Here is a 20,671-nt window from a genome sequence, read left to right on the forward strand (position 1 = left end):
CGGGATCCTCCCGGACCGGGGCCCGAACCCGTGTCCCCTGCATCGGCAGGCGGACTCTCAACCACTGAGCCACCAGGGAAGCCCTGTCATCCACTTTTTAAATGATGATTGTTGAAATTATATTTCAGTTTTGAAAAATACTTATTGATGCCTCTCCAGCCCCCTCCCCTGATCTGTAGAGGATCAGAGGAGGGGGTTGAATGTGGGACTTTCATTTTCTCTAGTTTCAGTAATTTGCTGCTGACCGTGCTGGGAAAAGTGCCTTGAACTTTCCGAATCACTTTCCAAATCTCTTTCCTGTGCACTAACTAAACAGACAGTAACGTGCAGAACTGGGATGCTATGAACGTGAAGTAGAAGCTGAGTCTTACCCAGGCCAAAATCCAGTGGCAGTGTCAACTCTTTTGTAGCAAAGTGATTTCCAAGCTCTATCCAGTTATTACAGGCAACATTGGATGTAATAAAATAACCACCACAGAAGAAGAAATTGCATGAAATTTTTGGAGTTAATGTCGCTGGAATTAGCCCTTTCATGGTCCGATGCTTTGCAAATCTAAAGGGCTAAATATGTCAGAATCCTGGTAGTAGTGCTTCCATCCTCAGCTCATCCCACTCTGGTCTTGGTTTGTTCACAGCTGCTAGAATAATCTTCGTCAGCTTCTGGTTTCATAACAGTTGCTTTGTGCAAGAACCCAGATTGGCTTCTATTTGTGTCTGATAACAGGTCTTAATAAACTCTGGGGTAGGAGTCAAGCTCATTGTCACCTGCCCTGCCCTAACGCTTAGTGTCATCTTGTGTAAGCATCCGTCTCAGCCTATCGGGTCTGTCCCCTGTTCTTTACCCACCTCTCGTCCCTTCCCACTTCTGCTTTGGATGCTTCCCTTCTCTCCTGTTCATGCCTCTCACTCTGTCAACACACACTTGAATGTTCTGTGACTGATCCTTGTTGAACCACAGGGACTGGTTTTTAGGCCAGAAATTTCTGGGTTTAAGGGAAACATCAGCCTTCCTTCCCGTTAGCACATGAACCCCTCTCCTTGCACACAGCCAGTGCCCTGTAAGTGTTGCCTGATGAGGATTTGTACAGCGAAGGATTGAATTTCATTTATGCTCATTTAACTGGCTAAGGGCAAGTTCGTGATAACTCAGACGTTATTTTCTTATGCTTCCAATCGTTGTCCTAAAATTAGAAGTGCTCAGGTTGTTGGGAGAAAGTGAAGTGGTATTTTGTATTTCTTAGGTTTGCATTTTTCAAAGTTCTTCCTGGAGATTACGAAATCCTTGCAACTCATCCAACCTGGCCATTGAAAGAGGTGAGCATTTATTTCAGTTATGTCGATGGCCATGCCAACAGTGTGCTGGTTTGGGGACAAATGTAGAGGTTTTCAATTCCAGATATGAAATGATTTTATGGTTTTTCTAGAAGTTGATGGAAAAAAACAGTGGTGCTGCTGATTAGTTTGGTGGTACTTATACAGGAAATCTCCCTCCGCGTAGCAGATGTTGCTTATATTGGTTTCAGTTTTAGGTAACAGCATTGTCATCCTGCTGTGAAATTGCTCTGTTATTAACTGTAGCTATTTTAAGCTAAATCAACACCAGAAGGACCCGATGAGATTATTTTATTGTTCTTTTTTTACTCTGTAACAACAATCTATAAATATACTTAACAATTTAGAAACTCTTGTACATGTGCCCAAGGAGAATGTATAAGAATGTTTATTGCAGCTTTGTTTGTAGTAGCAGAATACTATAAACAACCCAAATGTCCATTAAGAGGAGAATGGATTGTGGTTTCATCACACAATAGAATTCTGTATGTCAGCAATAATGAATGAACCAGAGCTATGCATATCAATATGACTGTGCTTAAAAGCATAAAGTTGAAGGGAAAAGGCAAATTGCTGAAGGATAAGGAAATATGATACCGTTTATATAGTCATTAAAAACACTTATGATAATACCACTTATGGATACATTCACATGTAGAAAATTATAAAGATGCGAATGGGAATGGCAAACAGTATATTCATTATGGTACTGATGTTTGTAGAGGGAGGGAGGAAGGGGATGTGGGCATCTGCAAGGGTCTAGAATTGTATTTCTTCTCTTTTGTTCTTTAGCTGGTTGGAACTTACATAGGTGTTCTTTGGTATAGATTCCTATATCTGTTTTGTGTTTGACTGAAATAGTTTATAATAAAAGATCAAAAAAGGAAAAATACTAAGCTAGGTTCTGTAATAACTGTGAAGAAACAAACTGAAGTTAAGACTTAAAGAACATTTTGACAGGTTAGTTTTTATATTAGTTTTGAGGCTGCGTCTCATTTTTTTGCTAAAGAAGCATCAGTATCTCAGTATTTACCTCGTAAGTTTTATGCATTTATAATTGATGATATAGTTTCACACCTAGATATATCTGTCTTCTGTTTATGACTTTGTTTTCAGGATTTTTCTCTTCTGGGCAACATTGAAAAATGTTTCATTTAAAACTCCATAGCTTACACATTATAAATAGAATACATTTTAAGGTTTGCATTGTTTGTCAATTGTATACATAAAGGAATTTGAGTTTATTCATGTAAAATTGTGTTTTAAAGTAAAACAGGCTGTTAAAAGTCAGGATAATTGTTGCCCTTTGGGGGAGTAGTGACTGGAAATGAGCATGAGCGGGGCTTCTAGGGTGCTGGTTCTGTTCTGTGTCTGTGTGTTGGATGCATGGTGAGTTTGGGAAAATCACTGTGCTGGACACTGAGACTGTGTGCAGTGTTCCCCACGTGAATTATACTTTGACAGAGAGTTTAAAAATACACACATACATACCATTAAACATGGAAAAAAACAAAGCATGCTCATTAAAAAAAATTGGAACATTCAGAGGAGCGTAAAGGAGTGGAAGTGGAAAATCTGGAAGGTGGAAAACCGTAAAAGAGGTAAGTCGTTACCATCTAGACGAAATCACCATCATCTCCATTTTGCCACAGTTCCCTTCACTTCATTTTGCGAATTAAAAAACCGTTGTTATGGTACTACACGTGCAATTTTGTATGCTGCTTCCCCCCAGTTAATATTTTAGTGTCAGCATGTCCTCGTGTTGTTAAACGCTTTGTGTTTATTCTTTTGGAAGTTGACATCTTCTCTTGTAGGCGAGCACTACTGTACGGGTAACGACCTCCAACGCCAATGCCGCGGGGCCCCTCATAGTGGCTGGCTACAACGTGTCTGGCTCTGTCCGCAGTGACGGGGAACCCATGAAAGGGGTGAAGTTTCTTCTGTTCTCTTCTTTAGTAACCAAAGAGGTAAGCAAAGAAGAGTGAAGAACAAGAGAGACTGTGGGCAGGGCTGGGGAGATCGCAGACTAAGAATACACAGTTTAAAATGCAGGCCAGTCTCAGAGTAGAAGACACACGTACGGTTACCAAAGGGGAAAGCGGGCGGTGGGGAGGGATAATTCAGGAGCTTGGGATTAACAGGTACACGCACCACTACATATAAAATAGGTAAACAGCCGGGTTCTACTGTGTAGCACAGGGCACTATATTCAGTATCTTGTAATAAGCTATAATGGTAAAAGAATTTGAAAAAGAATACATATACGTGTAACTGAATCACTTTGCTGTATACCAGAAGCTAACTCAACATTCTAAACCAACTCTACTTCCATTAAAAAAAAAACGAAATAAAACAATAAAATGCAGGTCAAGGTTGATTTATAGTTTCAGCATTTAAGAACCTTGTGTTTCCCTGTTGACGCACAAGAAATCGAATGTCTGCACTGGGAGGCAGTGGAATTCAGTGGAAAGCGCGCTGGCTTTGAAATCAAACAGACCCCAGTTCAGACAAATCCCAGCTCTGCCTCTGACCAGCTGTGTGAACTTGGGCCACTCCGGTTTCTTACCTGGAGGATGGTGACCATTTTTAACTTTTCAAACTTGAATGTCAAGATTTTACATTCTACTATGTCCTCTGCTATGTCCTAGGTTTCAGAAATATATATTTTGTGAAATAAAACTTCTACAAGTATTTTTAAAGCATGGCTATTTGATAATAATCAGAACATGTAAGTGGAAAAGGAAGTCATTTGGGGTTTTTTTTCTCCTGGCCTAGGATGTCCTGGGCTGCAACATCTCCCCAGTGCCCGGGTTCCAACCCCAAGACGAGAGTCTGGTGTATTTGTGCCACGCAGTCTCCAAAGAAGACGGCTCCTTCTCCTTCTATTCGTTGCCGAGTGGGGGCTATACTGTGGTGAGTGAAGCCGACTTCTGTTCTCTTTATGTTTGGGACACTTATATCACAGGAAGAGTCAGTGCCATTTGGATATCAAAGGACTGAATGGTTGGCCTGCAGTTCCATGAGCATTTTATTTAGCAGTTACTGAAGATGTAACTCTGTCCCCTCAGTAACAGCTGGGAATAGTGCAAGTCTTTCTCTTTTAAATCTGAAACAGTTATGATTAACAGTGTCTCTTTGCCTGCTTTGAACCCCTGGTTATTTGTGGGCTGCTGGATTGAGTATTAATATTGATGGTTGAATCATGTTATTGGCTCTTGGTAATTAACCGACTTTTTCTTCCAGATTCCATTCTATAGAGGGGAGAGGATTACCTTTGACGTTGCTCCTTCTAGACTTGACTTTACAGTGGAACATGACAGCCTGAAAATTGAGGTAAGGCCTCTCTGTTGGAGTTCCTATCCCTGGGCACAGGTGTTGCAAACGTGTTAAAAAAAAAAAAAAATCAGTTTATCTAGAAGTACTGTTGGAAAAAACAGAATGTTGTACTCTCTTCCACTTCATTCTGGGATCCACTAGATCCTTCACCTCTCTCACATAATGTCTTTATCTTAGAGAATCAGAGCTCTATTTACATCTGCTTCGTTCAATGAAATATATTTACCAAGTGTCAGTGATATATATTTTAGGTACTATTCTAGCGATGGGCATATAGCAGTGACCCAAAGAGGCAAAAGTTCCTGTTTTTGTGGAATTCATGTTCTAATGGCAGAAAGAGACAATATACTTACAAATAAGTAAATAAGAAAGTATGTGAGAACGTCCTTGTTCTTTAAAAACATAAAGCAAGAAAGGAGATTATATAGTTTCAAGGTTAAGATAGGATTGAGGTCTCATAGGTTGTTCTTGGAAAGGCCTTAGGGTGAAGGTGACTTTTGAGTAACAACCTGAAGGGGAAGAGGCAACGAACTGTACTTACATCTGTGGGAAGAGTGTTTAAGACAGGGAATGGCAGGTGCAAAGGTCCTGAGGCAGGAGTGTGGCTAGAAGGTTTAGGGAACCCCAGAAAGGCCAGGTTGGCTGGAATGGAGCAAGTGAAGAAGGGAGGAAGAGGAGAGAGCATCAGAGAGATGGTGGGGTGGGTTGTGCAGGTCCTGGTGGGCCATTCTGGGTGACAGTTGGCACCACTGGAAGGTTCTAAGCAGAAGAAGAGGTGTGTCCCCTCCAGCTGCCATGTTGAGAAGGGTCTGCAGGGGGCAAGGTGGAAGTGAGGGACCGGTTGAGTAGGTGAGAGCTGACAGAGCCCGCAGTGGAATGACAGGTGGGGTGATGGATGGGGTGATACAGGTCCTAAAATAGATGGTAAATGTGTTTTTCATCACAGTTCTATCTTTAATTACAGATGTAGAAAATGGTTTCTGTAGAAAATTTGCTAGATAGAGCAAATCCCCAAAGAAAACAGCAGTCTTTCATAAGTGGACCACCCAGTGTTACAGTTATTGAAAAAATTAAATTTAATCGTTTTCTTTTAATGTTACATTAAAAAGTACTGCGTTAAAGTAGCTTAAACTGGTGGGAGCTAGCTTTTAGGCCACATTCTCAGTGGGGTTCTGACTCTGCCTTTTAAGATTCCGTCAAGCATTTGACTGTAGCGCTGTGCCCTGGAGGGGGGATGGAAGGGTGAAGGTCAAGTCCTTAGTGCTTCAAGGGGCTTGCACAGAAGGATGGGGGCCAGTGAGTGGGGAAAGACATTTCCCAGATCACAACCAAATGCAAGGTTTTAAACAGACATGAATGGAATTTCAGGGAGTGGCTTGTAAGCTGTATGAGGTCGGGACCGTTGAGTCTTATTCTTTACTGTGTTCCTAACACGTGATTTAGTGCCAGGTACGTGGTAGGTGCCTAATAAAAGTGATTGTTGAGTGAATATATAATTTAATAAGTGGGTTCACCACGTCTTTTTAGAAGGATCAAGAAGAGCTACCTGACTAAAGAGGAAGCCATTTTATTTTCTTAGAGCTCAAATGCTGTTGCATATATGCATGCATGCATGCATCCATCCATTCATTCAGGAGTCATTTATTGAGTGCCTACTGTGTACCAGGTGACTAAGACAGAAGAGGTCCCTATCTTCATGAAGCTCACATTCTAGTGGGAGGTAGACAAACTAGAAGAAATCAAACAAGGACATACCAGATGTTGGGGAGGTTTTTGCTGAAGCCTAGAAAGTAGGTTAGTGTGATGGACAGTAACCGGCTGGGGCGTGAGACAGGGGCTCCCGAGAGAGGGTAGTTAGAGCATCTCAGAGGTGGTGACAGTTTGAGCTAAACCTGAAGGACGAGAAGGGGCGGCCTCTCCCCTGTCCTCTGCAGGTGTGGGAGGAAATCCAGGCTGAGGGAGCAGCTGGTGTGAAAGCCCCTCGTGGGGAAAGCATGCAGGATCCCAAGATCAGGGTGGCTGGAGCCCAGCTGAGTGCAGAGAGCCAAGCCCTGGTCCTCACAAGTGAGGAGGGCCCAGACGCATAAACCAAGCGGAAGACAAGACGTGGGAAGGGGCTGCGGGTGGGTGAGCTGGGAGGGAGCTGGCTGGCACGGGGCACCAGGAGAAGCCAGCGTAGGCAGGAGTGCTGAGCGGCGGCGTGAGGGGCATGAGGGGGGCTTCTGCGGCTCAAGCACATGACAGCCTCCTCCCTGTTCTTCATCTTCTAGCCTGTGTTCCACGTCATGGGATTCTCTGTCACTGGGAGGGTCTTGAACGGACCTGAAGGAGAGGGTGTCCCGGACGCGGTGGTCACCCTGAACAACCAGATCAAAGGTGGGCAGACACGTTGGGCCCTGGCCTGTTTGCCTGGGCTGGGTTTTGCTCACAGAGAGGAGTGGAAAGGAAAGAAAATCTTAACAGCTCTATGAAAACATGCCAGCTTTTAGTCTCGAGTATCCCTGTGTAGATGAGGGCTACACAGTTGTTTTTGTCTCATCCTTTGTTGGCCTCTTTCTGTTTTACAGTCAAAACAAAAGCCGATGGCTCGTTCCGTCTGGAGAACATAACAACCGGGACGTACACCATCCACGCCCAGAAGGAGCATCTCTACTTTGAAACCGTCTCAATCAAAATCGCACCCAACACGCCTCAGCTGGCTGACATCATTGCCACAGGGTAAGGCGGGCGTGCGGGGCCTGGAAGGGCCGGTGCTTACGTTGGCGGCCAGCGGAGGACAAGACCGCCTTCGATCTGACCGTGCGTTTCTGCCAGGGGTCCACATCCCGTCTCAGACACCTGTGGAGAAACTCAGGCTGGCTTCTTTAGAAAGATCAGAGCTAAGTGTTGTAAACTGAAGGTGCTTAACTGTTAGCTGCTTCAAGAAAATCATCTTGCTTCAAAGTTAAAATGGGTTCAGGTTAGAAGCTCTGTTGCACCTGACTTCACATCTGTGAGGCCTGCCTTGGCTTCATTGGAAGGTAATGTAGCTGGTTGAGAACGTTTGCTGTAAGATGCTTTGGGTCGTTGTCACAGTTCTTCCCACTTCGTTGTACTTATTGTGAGTTGTGAGGGGATATCCCGTGGTTGAATTCCTATAGTTTTATCAAGTAATGACACTGTCTAGTGCAGAGAACCCCGGCCTTGGAGTCAGGGTTTGGGTCTTTCTCTTATCCGTTGTGTCACCTATAGAATGGGGAGGCTGCCATCTCTCCTTGGCAATAGGTGCTCACTAAACAGTAACTTGACGAGGTGGGGAGTGGTGAGCAGGGTCTGCGTGGAGAGAGGCCTCTCAGAGCAGCGCGGTGCAGATGGGGGCATAGCACTTGGTGTTGCTGGAGTGTAAAGTGCGGGGTGGATGAAGCGGGCAGATGTCAGAGGGCCTCCTCACTCCCCGTTGGCAGACGGGGATTTTCTCCACCAGGGAGAAAAGTCAAGGGGCCGGTGAACGGTGTGAGCACGGAGGTAACGTGCTTAGATTTCTGTCTTCAGTGAGACCCTGTGGTGCCACGGCTGGGGGGAAGGCCTCGAAGGGGACAGAAGAGGGTGCGGGAGGCCTGAGAGCAGAGTTGACGAGGGCCTGTCTTATGGGAAAGTCAGGGACAGATCGGGAAGATGTCTCGGGGTTCCCAGCCTGAGAGGCAGGATGGCTGTGGACGGGGAGAGGAGCCAGTCGGGGATGAGGCTTCAGTTTTGGCCGCGGAGGTCCATAGGCCCGCTAGGTGGCGCTCTCCACCAGGTGCTTGGATAGATTGTAAATCGGGAAGACTCGGCTGCAGGTGGCAGCCAGAACCTCGAATGTGTAAGAGCAGGTAGAAGTGGATCAGTGTACCGGAAATAGAATGTCAGCCTTCGAGGGGCGGCCTCAGGAGAACCTGGGGCAGGGGTTTAGGTGTGACCTCCCGACGGTCCCGGAGGTCCAGGAGCTGAGCCCTGAAGACATGCTTTATTGGCTTGGTCACCGAGGAGGTGACCGTTGTCTGTAGGCAGGAGGGGGGTCCGGGTCCGGGGTTCAGTGTTGAAAGGCAGGTGAGGAAGCAGAGCACCTGTGGAGCCTGCTGCCGTGTGTGTCGTGGTGGAGCCTCAGGAAGTGACTCCTGGGCTGCAGTTCTCCCTGCTTCCCTCATAAACAGTTCTGAGCAGCGACTCCAGGTGAGCCACCGTGATAAGTGCTGGGTGTGTACAGGGAACCAGGCTAACGTCACAAAGGCAGGGGTCTAGGAGACAGACTGAAGACGAGGAGTCAGTGACGGTAAGTTGGGGTGGCTGTGCAGGAAGAGCTCGGGGACTCCGAGGGGACTTCGTTTAGGTGGGGCGCTGTGGAAGCCGAGACCTTCGAGAGGACTGAAAGGTAGCCGAGTGGAGGGCTTGGCAGGCAGAGGGGACAGCGTGTGCCAGGGCCTGGAGGGGACAGGGGAGCTCTGGGGTCGGGGTGGGGACAGCCAGCGTGGCTGGGGGCCATGGTGAGGCTGGAGGGCCACGTGGCCTTGTGGCCCTCTTGTGGGGATGGGCCTCTTCCCAAGTGCAGTGGGAAACCCTTGACGAGTTTTCATCAAGGGAGCTAGCTGCGTGGATCAGGGCATTTTGGAAAGTTTTGTGGTTTTTTTTTCTCCCGACTGCTGTGTGGAGAGTGGATTGGAGGAAAGCCAGAGTATAAGTGGAGGGCGTAGATGGGAGGTGTGACAGTTGTCTGGAGGAGACGGTGACCGGTGGGACCCGGGACCCTGCTGGCGGGGGAGGGAGGAGGCGTAGGTGGATTTGATGAGTGATGTGGAGGCTTTGTGCATCAGAGCCCAGGTTTCCTATTTGAGCATCTGGGTAGATGGAGGAGGTGCCATTCATGGAGATGAGGAAACGTAATTTAATTTTATATTTATTTTCTTCTTTAAAGGAGAGTATTTGGGTCAAAGAAAGAGAAACAACATTTGTTGAGCATCATTGGAAAAATTCATCATTTTCCTTTTGGCCCGTTTGCCTTTTAATTCATTGATATTTCTTACTCTTTCTGTTTTTCCCTTTTAAAAAAATTATTTGCTAATTTATTTGAAAATCAAGCTCTGACTTCTGTCTAAATGGCAATGAGAATATACTTGTCTCACGATGCACCAAAATTACTGATTTCTCTTCATTAATGTATTAAATCCTGATGAAATAATTTATTGACACATCAATTTTTAAGAGCTTCAGTATAACAAAACACTGTCTTACTGGCTTTTTAGTTCTTTTTCTAAACTAAACCAATATATATTTGAGGTTTAAGGTAATTGGACGCGTATCTATAATTGAGAATACGAGCTAAAACTGATTGTATGGTTGAAATATTTAAAACTTAGGCAAAGAGGTTCAACCTGGAATGAATAAGGGGACTTCCCTCCCGACATGGACACAAATGAAGGCAATCTGGAAGGTCCTTGAGAATAATTCCATCAGTAGTCCCTTCCTATCCATTTTCTCTGATAGTACACAGTAGGGAACCAAAAGGCAAACCTTTGAATCTAAATCAGGGGCTGGCACACTTTGTCTGTCAAGGACCAGAGAATAAATATTTCAGACTTCACGGGCCGAGAAGGTCTCTGTGACGAAACCCGCTACAGACAGTCATAATGAACGGGCTTGGCTGTGTTCCAGGAAAACTTTATGTGTGGACACTGACGTCGTAGTAGCATGTCGTTTGCTATGTCATGAAATAACCTTTTGATTTTTTTTCCCCCCTTTAAAAGTGTGAAAACCGTCTTAGCTCACGGTCCCTCCCGAAACAGGTGGCTGAGTGTGACCTGGCCCGTGGGCTGTGGTGTCTTGCCCCTCACTGTCCAGCCTGAGCCCCCATGGCCGGGCTGGTCACATCCCTTTAGGGAGACGGCTGTGCTTTCCTTCGCTCCCGGACTTCACACACACAGCGTTCCACCGCCTTCTTTTTCCTTCTGCCGTTTTATCTTTGCAGCAGAGTGGGTGTGCCAGCATTTAGTGCGCCCCGTAATTATCCAACACTGAATCCAGCATTTTTTATTCTCCTTCTGTCAAAAGGCACAACTGATTTTTTATCTAAAGTGATTCTCTTCAAGATTAGAAAATATAACCTTTAGGCAGTTGAAGAAGCGATTGTGGCCTCCAGCTGTGGGACATTATTACACTTAAACACACCAACTGACTAAAAATGAAGATGGTCACTCCACGGACTCTGGGCTTCGCTGGTGTTTATTAGCGAGCGGATGTGCCTTTCATGTGCTTCTGGAGGTGCGCCTTGTAGCACTTTACACACTGCTCATTGCAGTCTCCAGTCTGAGCCATTACCTTAATAGGGCTTTTCACTTATAAGTTGCTTCTGTGGCTCCTAGCCCCTAAGGAGTTCAGTTTTAGCTCTGCATTTTTGTTTAACTTAATTACTTTTCCTTTTCAGATCTCTCAGATTGCTTTTATCTGTGCATTATATATAATCACAGGTGAGGAAGGCGTCTTTGATAACCCTGCCTTGTTTTATCCCCTGGGAAATACCACACTTTCATAGGCAGCTTACAGCTCTTGCTTTTAAGGACTAGTCCACATTCTCAGTTCGAGGCTGCTCCACCGTCAACGACCCAATTATCTGAAGCATTTTTATCATCCACAGATTGTTTGAAAATTGCTTCTGCAGTGGGGGATGGCCAGGTGTCACCCAGAACATACAAACAGCTGTGTCCCGGGCCCTCGCTCCGCCTTTTCCTTATGCAGAAAGAGGTCCACTCTTCTTTCTAAAGGTTGCTTTTAAGACTGGAGTTATTTGGGCTACATTCCTCTCTCTTCATTAAGATCATACTAGTCTTAGGGACGAGGGCTGAAAGAGGGATGCATAGTTTGGGTTGCTAAGCACCTTTCCTGTGATAATTGAGTTCTCATGCTGGAATGAATGGTCCCCTTGTTGCAGGTTCAGTGTCTGTGGCCAGATATCAATCATTCGCTTCCCCGACACTGTCAAGCAGATGAGTAAATACAAAGTTGTCCTGTCCTCTCAAGACAAGGACAAGTCTTTGGTCACCGTGGAGATGGATGCCCAGGGATCATTCTGTTTTAAAGCAAAACCAGGGACCTACAAAGTCCAGGTATGACGAGTTTTGTTCTACTTAAGATATTTGAAAAAACACCAATGATTTAAAAAGGGTTATCTTAAAATGGGCTTAGAGAAGGAGCATTTCCATTCCCAACTTCTTATTTTGAAATCTTTACATTCCTGCATGTCACAGTTAGTAGAGCAGACAGGCAGCTGGTTTGAAGGTGATGCAACAGGCCTTTCTCTTTTCCAGTCCTGATGTTTATCAGGGGTTAGTATCAGGCTGCCAGTCACGCCTCCACCTTCTCAGGCTTCTGGCTGCTGTTGAATATCCACGGGTCCCCAAAGGAGATCGCAGTGAACTCTTTATTAATGGCAGCTCAGTAACATCCACAGAGCATGGCTTCTGGACCCTGAGGCCAAACAGAGCTTCCCTTTTCCTGCCTTGCTGTCAATTGAAGATGCTGGGCAGGCACCACCTGATTTCTCCATCCAGGCAGGTGGAGAAGCAGGGGAGACCCTGGCTTGTAGTCTCACCGCCAGGGTGAAGGCCTGAGCACTGGTGGGGGCAGTGGGCAAGAGATGAGACGGAAGCGGAGGTCAGGCCACCGGCCCCGTGGGGTCTCAGGCTCTCACCCGTCAAGTCAGCTGCTCCCTGGGGAAGAGCAGGGGAGGGGGCTGGGAAGGGTCCTTCTAAGACTTTGCTCTCCTGTAGGGCCAGTGGGATCCCCCCCGCTAAGGAGATGGGGTGGGCGCACAGCCTTGCCCCTGCTTCCACGAACAGCACACTGTGTGGGTTGGCAGCTCCTTTACCAGCCAGCCAGCGTCTTGTGACGCTGGCCACACAGACAAGCCTTTAGAGGCCCTTTCAGAGGCATGATCAGGCACTTTTCCAGGGAAGGGCAATTCCAGAATGTGATCTCTACCAGGGATGAAGAAGGCGAGCACCACCTCCTCTCCCAGTCCCTCTTGTGAGAAAGGCACACAGAAATGAGGCAAGAAGAAATGGCCCAGTTCCACTGTTGGTCATCCACGTGGCATCCACAAGTTCACAGCTCGTGTCACGAGTGACCTCAAGCCAGGATCAGGTTCTGGGATTTAGTATGGTTTCCACCTGGGTGCACATGATCAGTGACAGCTTTGCGTGCCCTGATGAGCTTCTGTGTACACCCTGGCGCTGCTGAAGGCTAGTGTTATATGTCTGCTTAGAAATATGTTTTCTTCACACCGGCTGTATGCAGATTTGTTGTGATTATAAAACTAGGCCTAGGAATGAACCTTCATCCTACAGAATCCGTTGAGCCTTGGGCCCAGGTGGATGCTCTGGTGCCATGTCGGCCAGGGCGCAGCGGCCCTGATGCAGCCGCTGACCTTGTTCTGTGTGTCCCGCAGGTGATGGTTCCTGAGGTGGAGACCAGAGCGGGGCTGATGTTGAAGCCGCAGATGCTGCTTCTGGCTGTGACTGACAGGCCTGTGATGGACGTGGCCTTCGTGCAGTTTTTGGCATCGGTTTCAGGGAAAGTCTCTTGTTTGGGTAAGATGTCAATTGAAACCAAGAACAGATAGGTTCAAAGCAGTAAGTGGGGAGAGGTGGGATTTTGGTGAGCTTTTCCTCATTGGGCGGCATTGAAGGTAAGAGCAGAAACTGCTCCAGGGGAGTGGTGTCTGAGAGTTTTTGTCGTGTGCAGTTCTTTCTGAATAACTGCCACGATCACCATAACATTTCTCTTTGAGTAATGCTGCCTTGGCTTCCAGAAGAACATGTGGGTTTCTTTTTATTGCCCTCTGACTCTGAAAGGAAGATGGTAGTTGGGCCCAGGTTTCCATCCCAGCTCTGTCACTTACCACTGTGAGACTGTCAGCATGTACTTGCCCAGCCTCAGTTTTTCTTCTGTAAAATGGGAATACTACTGCTCTCGGGGGGTTTTAATGAGGCTTAAATGCGGTCATGTCAAGAGGCAGTGTAGCACAGTGGTTAAGATCATAGACTCTGGAACCAGACCACATGGGCTTGAACCTTCGCTGTGTGACCTGGGGTAAGTTACTTAACCTCTCTGTGCTTTGAGTCCCTCATCTGTAATGTGGAGATGTTAATAGTACCTACCTCACAGGGTAGTTGTGAGGATCAAATGAGTTACTGTATGTATAGCCGTTGGAAGTACCTGGAACACAGCAAGAGCCATATGAATCTTTGCCATTATTAGTAATACTATTATGATGATGATAAAGGGCCCAGTTCTATACCTGCTATGAAGTGGATTTTCAATAAAGTTTCATCACCTTTGTCTATTTTTCTCTGCCTCCTGTTGATGCTCCATAGATATTACTTCCCCCGATGCAGTAATTGCTGGGTGGCTTCATTGTTTGGTACCGATGACAAGCATCGGGGGAGACTTCCTAGGATCAAGTAGATGCACGTTAGCTTTGAAGGAACCTCCTGGCACTGTCCTTCAGGAGCTAACGGGTGGGAAGCAGCACACAGAGATTGAGGGTTCGAACGGGTGCTATGGTTCACAAGGCAGTCAAGTGAGGCCCCCACATCTTTTCTCTGCAGACACTTGCGGTGACCTGCTGGTGACCCTGCAGTCCCTGAGCCGCCAGGGCGAGAAGCGGAGCCTCCAGCTCTCCGGCAAGGTCAACTCGATGACTTTCACGTTTGACAATGTGCTGCCCGGAAAATACAAAAGTAAGAACCGCAGGCAGCACTTCCTGTCTTTCTAAACTTTCTAGAAACCTGCTCTCAAGTTGCATCCCAGCTGTACGGTTGCACGTGTTTAACTCTTCTTTGCCCCTTGACCTTGAATGTGCATTATTTAGCCTTGGGCAGTAATGCAGGAGTTGAGGCTTTATGAACTAACTGCCACCTCATCAGGATGACCCACACACTTCTTCTCATGCCATTTTATTTCTAAATGCCGGAAAAGAGTGTGAAATAATTACACGGACGTGTTCTACCACTTAGCACCTGTGTGAGCGAGGCAGCTTACTTGATCTCCCTGAGAGTCAGTTTCCCCTTCTGAATAGGAGTCATAGAACCTTTCTGCAGAATGTAGGACTCATGAAATCCAGTATGTGAAGCCCCTTGCACAGGGCCTGGGAAGCAGAAGGTGCTGGCGAATGTTGTTTCTCTTTTCTCCGCCTTGCTTGAGAAGCTCCCATTGCTTTGTATTTTTGCTGTGTCAGAGTTTAGCTGGGAGCTGCTGGCGGTGAATGGCTTATAAAGTAGGCTGATTTTTCTGGGGAATTATATTTTCTATTATGTCAGGTGTTGGCAGACTATGAGCTGAGGGCAACTGCCTGTTTTTATGAATAAAGTTTTATTGGAACACAGCCATGCCCACTTGTTTGTTTATCATCTGTGGCTGCGTGTGTGCTGCAGAGGCCGAGTTGAATAGTTGAGACCATGTGGCCCGCATAGGTGAAAATATTTACTCTCTGGCGCCTTACAGAAAAAGTTTGCCAGTCCCTGAATGTCTTACTTGTAGTCTGCTCTTAGGCCCAGTTGAATTTCTTTCTTGGTGATTTTAATGGCCATTGGTTTCAGTTTTTCTTTAGCAGTTACTTCTTCCCAGTGTGACTAGCTCTATGTGTATACTGACACACACACACACACACACACACACACACACATTTGTTGGTATGTATGTGTATAGAGGCTCACACATAGAATTCATTAGCACTGTTTTTCTGGGGGCATTCAGGGAGGCGGTGTGCTGTGTTCCCACGTGGGTGTGTGTTGTGTCCTTTGCAGTCAGCATCCTGCATGAAGATTGGTGCTGGAAGAACAAGAGTCTAGAGGTGGAGGTTCTGGAGGACGACGTGTCAGCGATTGAGTTCAGGCAGACGGGCTATATGCTGAGATGCTCCCTTTCTCACGCCATCACTCTGGTAAGTGGGGCTTCTGAGGATTCTCTTATGTGGAAGGACACTCGCCTTTTGGAGGGCTAGAAGAACTAGCATGCTAAGAGTATTATCAGCATAGATAGTCAAGCGGATTCCCTTTTCTGCCCCTCGACTCACCCACCTATTACGGAAAGCACCATGAGGAAGCATTTTAAGTCCCTTAGTGGAAAGATGCCTTTGTTTGGGAGATTTCCTTGTCCTGGCTCCACATTAAATTCTAACTTTGACTAGTGATTTGGGGAAGCTGTTGACGTAGTGCAAAGCACGTAGGCTTTGTAGCGTCAGGCAAGTTCATTTAGTGTTTGTGAGCCTCAGTGTTCGCCTCTAAAATTGAGATCATAATACTCACTCCCCAGGGGCATGGTAAGGTTTAAGTAAACGTCTTAACGTATTTGAAGTTTTCCTGGCCATACACTGCTGTTATTTATGAACAGGTGCAGCTGAGGACAGAGTTGGTTATTCTCTTGTAGTCTCTGCAGCTGGATTGGCAGTGTATGCAGTGGGTTTCAGGAAAGGGAGCACCCGTGTACACCTATGTAGACCCATTCATGAACTTTATATAATTTTTTGACTTCCAGCAATGGCACATGTCACTGTCAGGTCCCAGTGGAGCAACGGAGGCAAATGGCAATTAAGTGGCCGCTTATATTAGACACCAGAGGCAGTGAGACTGGTGTCTCCAACGCCAGTTGAATGCTCTAACCGCTTAACTACAAGTGCTCAACAAACAGCTTTGTTACGAGAGATGGGTTGATTAATATCCAGTTGAGAATATGTGATACACATTTAGGAGACCATTCCTTCCCTTAAACCCTCCAGTGGATTTCCATTTCCCTTAGACTGAGTTCCATCTTCCTTAACAACGGCCAGCCCTTCGCTAGCTCGTGCCTTACCCCTTACCCCTCTCTCCCTCGCTCAGTGGGCCGCGGCATACTGCCTGCCTCGGCCAGTTCCACACCAAGCTCGGTCCCTTCTCTGGGCCTTTGCACATACTCTTCTCTGCCTGGAATGACGTGTCTTCTGCACATCTGAGCGTATTTGCTTTTTCTCATCACTCAGGCTGCAGCCCCAATGTTACCTGCTCAGGAGGGGTCTGTTCTGAGGCCAAGCTGAACAGGCCTCTGCGGTGGTCCCTCTCTATCCTGCTCCCTGTTTATTTCTCTGTAAGCTCTGTTACTTCCTAGCTGAAATCCACTGACTTCTCTGTTGACTACCTGGGTTTTCTCTCTTCCCATATTAGAATGTCAGCCTCCCTGAAAACAAGAGCCACGGCAGCAACCAAAGCCCAGCCTTGAGTCTGCTGCATAGCAGGTGCTCAATAAATATTAGTTGATTGAATGAAAAAGATCAGGTTTTTGTTCGAAGTTTTGGAAGCTTTTTGATTTTCCTGTGGCACCCAGCTGCTCACATGATTAACGGGCAAAACAGATGACTGGTTCAGAAACAGAAATATTATTAATCATCGCTGTGTCTCCATCTCCCCTAGTAAGTCATTGTATTGGCTTTGGTCCCTTAGGAATTTTATCAGGATGGAAATGGACCTGAGAACGTGGGGATTTATAACCTCTCCAAAGGCGTCAACCGATTCTGCCTGTCCAAGCCCGGTGAGTCTGGAAGGATTGATGTGCTGCGAGTGAGAGAAATGGAAAGGCACCAGAGGGTGGTTTTAAAGGCGTTTTTCCCTATCTCGGTTCAGTTTGCATCAAGCGGTCAACTTTGGCCGTGGTTAGCTCCTCTGGAGGGAGCAGCGTTTTTACCCAAAGAAATAGAGGTGGGGGCTGGCACGTGTTCCCGGGCTCTTGGGTTGGAGTTGGGGCCAGACCGCTGGGCCCTTTTCACTTCTAAAAGCATTGCACCGTCAGCCCATGACCTCTCCTGATGAGTGATCTTTTTAAGATAAAGATTGGATCATCTCCCACCTTGCTTAAAGTCCTTCAGTGGCTTCTCTGTCTGTTAATGACTTTATTGAGATGCAATTTGCAGACCATAAAATTCACCCAATTAAAATGTGTTCAGTACAGTGATGTTTAGTAACTATACCTAGCTTCACAACCATCATTATAATCCAGTTCAGAACATTTGCATCACCCCAATAATATCCTTCCTGCATGTTTACATTTAATCTCTATTCCCAGCTCTAGGCAGCCACTAATTTATTTTCTGTCTCTATGGATTTGCCTTTTTTGGGCATTTCATATAATGAAATCATACAATACTGTTATTTTTTAGGCTTCTTTCACTTAGCATAATGTTTTGAAGTTCACCCAGGTTGTGGCAGGTATTAATAATTTGTTCCTTTTTATTGGTGAATAGTATTCCATTGCATGGATATATTACAGTTTGTGTATCCATTCACTAGTTGGTGGGTATTTGAACTGTTTCCAGCTTGGGGCTATTATGAATAATGCTGCTATGAACATTTGTGTACGAGTCTTTGTTTGGACAGTTGTTGGGTAGATACCTAGGAATGGAATTATATAATAAATTTATGTTTAATTTTTAAAGAAACTGCCAAACTGTTTTCTGAAAAGGCTGTATTTGCCATTTGGTATTCCTACCAGCCATGCCTGAGGGTTCATGTTTTTCCACATCTTTACCAATATTTGTTACTATCTTTTTGATTTTTAGCCGTCCTGGTGGGTGTAAAGTAGTATCTCATTGTGGTTTTATTTTGCATTTTCCTAATGAATAATTCAGTGACTTCTCTTGGTTCTCAAGATAAAGTACAGTAATCCCCACTCACCCATGGTTTCACTTTCCACAGTTTCAGATACCTGTGGTCAACTGTGGTCCAAAAATATTAAATGGGAAGTTCCAGAAATAAACCGTTCATAAGTTTTAAATTGCATGCCATTCTGAGTAGCGTGATGGAGTCTCTCACCATCCTGCTCCCATCCAGCCCGGAGATGTGAATCGTCCCTTTGTCTGGCACGTCCATGCTGTATACATTACCCACCCATTAGCGTTCATAAAAACATAACATGTAGAGGGTTTGGTACTATCTGTGGTTTCAGGCATCCACTGGGGGTCTTAGAACGTATACCCCACAGATAGGGGGTACTCTTGTACAAAACCCTTAATCAGACCTTGAGCTCCTGCATAATCTAGCTCTACCTGTCACACTCTGCTCCAGCCACTCTGTCCTGTGTTTTAATCAGGATGCCGTTGGCTGCAGGTAACAAAATCTATACGACAGCCCCCAACAAGTGGGGTTGATTTGGCTCGGTAGCAAAGTCTGGCAGCATCAGGCATGGGTTCAGCAGCTGGTAGATGTTAGGGTTGGTGTCTTCGTGATTCTTTTAGCTCTTTTCCTGGTATTTCTTGCCTTGTGTTTTCAAGGTGCCTACTGTTGCCCCAGAAAACTTACGTTTAAGGCAGGAAGATGAGGAGAGGGGCGGGCAAACATTTTCCATGCCGCTTCCTCCAGGAAACTTCATGTCTTACCGGCCAGAGCCGTGTCACAAGGCCACTTTTAGCTGCAAGGGAGCCTGGGAAGGTTGGATTTGCTGCCCGAGGCTGGGCGCATTTTCACCCTAAACGTAAGCAGGACGGACAGCTGTTAGGGAGACAGCCAGCAAGCCTGTGGTTCAGATGCTGTGCTCTACCTCAGTCCTTTCCCTGCCCCACCCCCTCTTCACCCAGCTCTGCCTGCCTGCCCATCCCTTCTTGGTTCCGATGTTACGCCCCAGGGAGACCGGCCCCACAGTGTCGTTGAGAGCTCCCTGCTGTGCTCGTGTCCACAGTGCCCAGTTCCTCCCCTACCCATACCCGTCACACCTGGTGTGCACGTGGCTGTCGAATGCTTTCTCTCTGTAGATGGCAAGCCCCACGAAGGCAGGGACCGTATCTGTCCCCACCGTGTACCAACACCTGGCACGATACCCGGCCCGAGTGTTGCCCTGTCAGTGTTTGTCAAATGAAAGAACAAACAAAGTGAATGAAGAAACCTAGTAATTTTTTTCTACTCATAACTGCATTGAGGCTTGATCAGTGTGACAGAAACAGCAGAGGTGATTTGAACTAATTTCATGTTTTGGTCGGTCATATGGCCAAAATGTTGGTTAAAGACCATTTGGGAGACTCCATTGTTACACTTTGCTCCTTCCTGAAACTATTCTTCTGGCAAATGACATCCTATGCCCCTCATCCGAGTGTACCCCACGTGAGCTCATGGCATGAAAGTGTTTTTGCAGTTGTTCCGCAATTTTCTGGGCCTTCCCCTGCCCCATGCCCCCTCTTAGGAATATTTATAGGAAGGAGTCCAGGCTGTAGCTGTCTTTTGGATCTTTAACAGAATCTGTTAAGTAGAAGATTCTCAGGCTGATTCGCAGTAGAAATGTACTTCCTGTTCCTCCTCGTGCACGTGTCTGTTAGCTTGGTCTGTGTAGACTAAAGTGCTGTGATTTGTTAAATTATGCAAAATGAAAATCCTTGCTTTGTGAGTGGGCCTTTACGTGGATCCGGTCATTGGTAAGAAGCTGTCGTAGGCAGCGGAAAAGGCATTTCTGATCCCGTGTCGCACATCCGTGATAGGTTGTGAGAGGCAACGCCTTTGGATTTCGGATGTTGGAATTGCTCAGCTTCATAGACGCTCTTCTCTGACAATTACTTTTGATTTCCTGGCTGCAGGCGTGTACAAGGTGACCCCTCGCTCCTGCCACCGGTTCGAGCAAGCGTTCTACACCTATGACACGTAAGCCAGGCGCCGACTGCTCCGGGGTGTCTGTGTGTCTCCTGTGGAGGAGAGTGAGCGTGACTCTCTTCTTCACTCATTGCTGAGAACACGGGAGTTTTTTGTATGTTTTCTGGAAGCCGTAAGGTTAGGCATGGAAAAGAATTTCTAGACAAGGATTTTAAGACAGTTGGGTAAATTACTGAGGAAATGAAGGTAAGCGCTCTTTCCCAAGAATTCTGTAAACCCAGGACGGAAGGCTGTGGTTTGGAAGTGGCTTAAATACAATGTTTGTTGAATCTTCCAGCCTCACTGCTGAGAATTTCTCAAGCTCAAGTCTACCATTTTTCTATTTTTACAAACGC

The 20,671-nt window shown here is 46.3% G+C and overlaps 1 protein-coding gene across 5 annotated transcripts in view; it reads left to right on the forward strand.

Annotated features, from left to right (window-relative positions):
• The window catches only part of LOC102995174 (BOS complex subunit NOMO1), a 54,813-nt gene that overhangs the window by 9,779 nt on the left and 24,363 nt on the right, over window positions 1-20,671 (forward strand). For all 5 annotated transcript variants that reach the window (XM_055090072.1, XM_028498658.2, XM_055090074.1 and 2 more), the window contains exons 6-17: window positions 1,242-1,314; window positions 3,147-3,299; window positions 4,108-4,245; window positions 4,576-4,665; window positions 6,939-7,044; window positions 7,236-7,386; window positions 11,609-11,783; window positions 13,124-13,265; window positions 14,286-14,417; window positions 15,483-15,619; window positions 17,151-17,238; window positions 20,264-20,327. In XM_055090072.1, coding sequence (XP_054946047.1) covers window positions 1,242-1,314; window positions 3,147-3,299; window positions 4,108-4,245; window positions 4,576-4,665; window positions 6,939-7,044; window positions 7,236-7,386; window positions 11,609-11,783; window positions 13,124-13,265; window positions 14,286-14,417; window positions 15,483-15,619; window positions 17,151-17,238; window positions 20,264-20,327 — 1,449 coding nt within the window. The remainder of the gene's footprint in view (window positions 1-1,241; window positions 1,315-3,146; window positions 3,300-4,107; window positions 4,246-4,575; window positions 4,666-6,938; window positions 7,045-7,235; window positions 7,387-11,608; window positions 11,784-13,123; window positions 13,266-14,285; window positions 14,418-15,482; window positions 15,620-17,150; window positions 17,239-20,263; window positions 20,328-20,671) is intronic.

This window comes from Physeter macrocephalus, chromosome 14 (genome assembly GCF_002837175.3).
Source record: "Physeter macrocephalus isolate SW-GA chromosome 14, ASM283717v5, whole genome shotgun sequence".
NCBI lineage: Eukaryota > Metazoa > Chordata > Mammalia > Artiodactyla > Physeteridae > Physeter > Physeter macrocephalus.